General features: G+C 34.2%; 1 protein-coding gene across 1 annotated transcript in view; it reads left to right on the forward strand.

The window, feature by feature from the left end:
• LOC117167894 (alpha-1,3-mannosyl-glycoprotein 2-beta-N-acetylglucosaminyltransferase) overlaps positions 1 to 2569 on the forward strand; it is a 48484-nt gene extending 45915 nt beyond the window's left edge. Inside the window, exon 10 of the mRNA XM_033353135.1 lies at positions 1263 to 2569. Within this exon, the coding sequence (XP_033209026.1) occupies positions 1263 to 1376 (114 nt within the window). The 3' untranslated portion in view covers positions 1377 to 2569. The remainder of the gene's footprint in view (positions 1 to 1262) is intronic.
• The last annotated feature ends 1142 nt before the right edge of the window (positions 2570 to 3711 follow it).

The raw sequence follows: 3711 nt of genomic DNA on the forward strand, positions 1-3711 counted from the left end.
CTTTCTTGTAAACTCTCAATATCTTTCCTTTCTTTCCATCCCCATATCTCTGCTCCATAACCTAAAACCGGCCATACCAGCGTATCAAATAACCACATTCTCTTTCTCCAATTTTTTTTGAACCTCCGTTTTCCTAATCCCCATATCTGTTTCATTACCCCTGCTGCTTTTTTTATCCTTTCTCTTACATGAGCTGTATGATCTCCATTCGTCTGCAAGATATATCCCAAATATTTATACTCTTTGACTTCTTCTAACTTTATTCCTTTTCATCTCCCTGTCCATTCTTTCTTCCTTCCTCCTCCTTTTCTAAACCTCATTATTTTTGTCTTTTCTACATTTACATTCAGCTTTTTCCCATCTAAGTATTTCTCTAATCCTGTAATTAATCCCGCCACCCCTTCTTCATTCTCTGCCATCAACACTATCTCGTCTGCGTATGCCAGTGTATATATCTTTTCCTTCCCTATCCTAACTCCTCCTCAACCCTTTCTCCTCATTTCTTCTTCCAAGTCTGATATTAATAAATTAAATAAAAGTGGGCTCAGAGGACACCCTTGTCTCACACCTCTCACCAACTAGAAACTATCTCCTACTTGCGCTCCTACCTTTACCCTGCTTCTTGTCTCCCTAAAAATTTCTGACACTCTCTTTATTAATCCCTCTCTTATCCCCTTCTTTACCATAACTTTGTCTATTTCTCCTCGGTCTAATGAGTTAAACGCCGCCTTTAAGTCCACGAACATTGCTATCATTGCCCCTTTTTCCCTTTTAATTTTCTTATTTACTAGATAGTTCAGAACATATATGTTGTCCATTACCCCCTCTAGGGAATTTAATTTCTGAGCATATAAAATTACCACTGCATTAAATATTTTATTTAACGATATTAAAGTAACAAAAACTAAACATTCATTATTTTATTTCATAATTCCCAATTTTAGCGTGCAGTTTCGAATAGAAATAAGGGTTTCGGGTTTAAGGGTTCCCAGCGGAAAAAAATAAGGTAAAGGGTTTTGACAGTTCTGGGTCAAAACTGAGTAGATCCGACCTATTGGCCTGGGATCGCTAGGAGATACAAGATCTACCTTTGGAGACCCCTGCTCTAGGTGATTCCTATCAAAAGTTCTACGAGTTTGAAAAGAAAAAGTACTTTTGTTGCCAATGTGCGCCATATACTCATACTGTCAATGTCATATGTAACTTAATGCATGTAGATGCGATTTGAACCTACACCAATTAATCCATTTTCTATAATGTAGAGCGGAGTTCCAAGAACCGGTTATCGAGGAGTCGTCACCTTTTTCTACAACAAACGCAGAGTCCACTTGGCGCCTGGCGCAAACTGGAATGGATACGATATCACCTGGAGCTAACACATAATTCGTCGATATTCCAGAGATCTTTAACGGCTTGCATTTTGATTGCGTTGATTCCACGTGGCAGTAAAGTCGCCGTATTCACCAGTAACTTTTAAGCGTTTCGATTTTTATTAATTTAAGACTACTGAACTGCAGTTTTAAAAGCCAAAGACAAAGTTGCCAGCAATTTTACTTTAGGTTATATTATTATAATATTCTTTGTATTGTATCGAATTATTATTTAGATGCGAATATGAGAAACGGTGCAGCGATTTTTATGGCGGGTGGAATGTGCAACTTTACCTCAAAGCCTTAGTCTTTTTTACATTTTTTTTTGCCGCGGAGTACGTTTAGTCAGTTGTAGATAGTTTCATATTTTTATTCGATTGACTAGTATCATGTAACAATACTAGAGTGCCTCAAAAAATCCTATCCCACCATTTTCCTTGTAAATAATTCGTTATTTAAGCCTTGTATAATAATTTTTAATTTTTACGACTTGCCAAACTTGCTTTTTGAATGCTCGGTTCCAATCGTTTCCCTGTGACTTTTTTTCTTTCTAGAGCTTATTTTTTGTCTGATTATCTCAGGAGTGTATATATATATATACATATACTTGTAAATAATATATCTTACAAACGTAGAAGAAATCGTCGATCGAAAAAAGATATAGAGTCGTGACTAGGGCTGATTTGTCTTTGTCGATGGAATTGAGGATATTCCAGATGATCTGCTTGGAATTTGACATTCCTAGTTTAAGTCTTCGATAAATTAAATTTGAAAGCTTTTTTAAATATGAAGCCTTAAATATAGAATTTCCAAATCCGTCAATGTTTATGATCTGGAATGTCCGATTCTAAGAACTTCTGAAGCTTCTAACTTGAATTAATCTAACATAGTTTTTATAAAAATAATATTTCTCAACTAGTCTTCCTCAATTTTCTTCTTCCACAAAAAATTTTCCTTTTGAACTTAACTCTTAAATCCGAAACCACGATTTTATTCTTCTTCTTCCTATCTTCTCTCCGTAAAGTATATAGAATACAAAAACCGCCTCTGTATCTCGCTTGATTGTAACAGTATTTTTTATGTGTTTTCAAGTAAATCGTGTCTTCGAGCGAGGATCTGTGAAATATGACATTTTAAGGAGTCTTTTCTCCGCTAAATGCAGCGTGTAAATAAAAATAAAGGGAATTTAAAATTTGGAATATTTATAATTATTTAAAGAACATAAATCAAGTGTCAGATATTATAGAACGTAGTTGCGGTAAGGGCTTAGTTGCCCGCCATAAATATAGACGGCGCGTCGAGCGAAAAAAGTCACTTCCCCTCTACACATCGCCACCCGTAGATAGCACTCACAAAGTCCCATCGATATATTTTGCCAACAGCCACTTGGGGCGCTGTAGGCAACTCTCAGTAGGCCCCTCGAGGCGCACTGATGGTAACTGAGCTCGGACAAGAACCATTTGGATTGAAAGTAAATAGCCAATTAAAACATTTTTGAATTTATAACTTTGAAAAACATGGTTATTTTAATAAAGACCACAAATAAAAGTCTATGAGTAATTTATATTACGGTTTTATATATTTTCAACTAATTCTAAAATTATTTCTTATAATTTACATTCTATACATAGTCTGTATATAGTTTTTTAATATTAATTCGTTTTTATTCTTATTTTTGTGGTCTGAAATTTCTATGGATTTTTTTAGAGTTCGTCTAATCAACTTCTCGTATGTATTTTCCAATTTCTTAATTATTATATATTCTAATGTTTTTATAAAAATATAATCATAATTCCAAGTGATATAGGAAAATTGTTCTTTCGATTTTTAGATGTTAAGACGGCAATTACAGGCCAGATTACATTTCGCATTGGGAAACAGAATTAGACGAACAGAATTTCTCTGGCACATTTATAAAAAATATCATGTTCCATAAAATATACACTGTAAAAAAAGTGGTTGAAAATTGAAAGTCGGTTTGTAAAAGTTTTACTATGATTTATGCGTTAATTCTACCAGTTTATTGTGAACTTGCAGCGATTAACAGTGGAAATTCACAACATTTATATCGATTTTAATGTTAAAGTATAATATTAACACAGGAATCAGTGGGCATAAAAATACCAGTGATTAAGGTGGTTAATTTCAACCATATTATAACGGATATTATCATACACTTTTACCAGGCTTCTTTAAAATCTCAAAATGTACTATTATCTAATTCACATGGAAAGTGTAAAAAAGCAGAATGATGGGAATTTTACCAGAAATTTGTAATTCCACTGCAGAGGAAATTTAATTGCTGGACCGGTGTGACTCGACAACACAACAACGCGTTCGC

Source organism: Belonocnema kinseyi, chromosome 1 (genome assembly GCF_010883055.1).
Source record: "Belonocnema kinseyi isolate 2016_QV_RU_SX_M_011 chromosome 1, B_treatae_v1, whole genome shotgun sequence".
NCBI lineage: Eukaryota > Metazoa > Arthropoda > Insecta > Hymenoptera > Cynipidae > Belonocnema > Belonocnema kinseyi.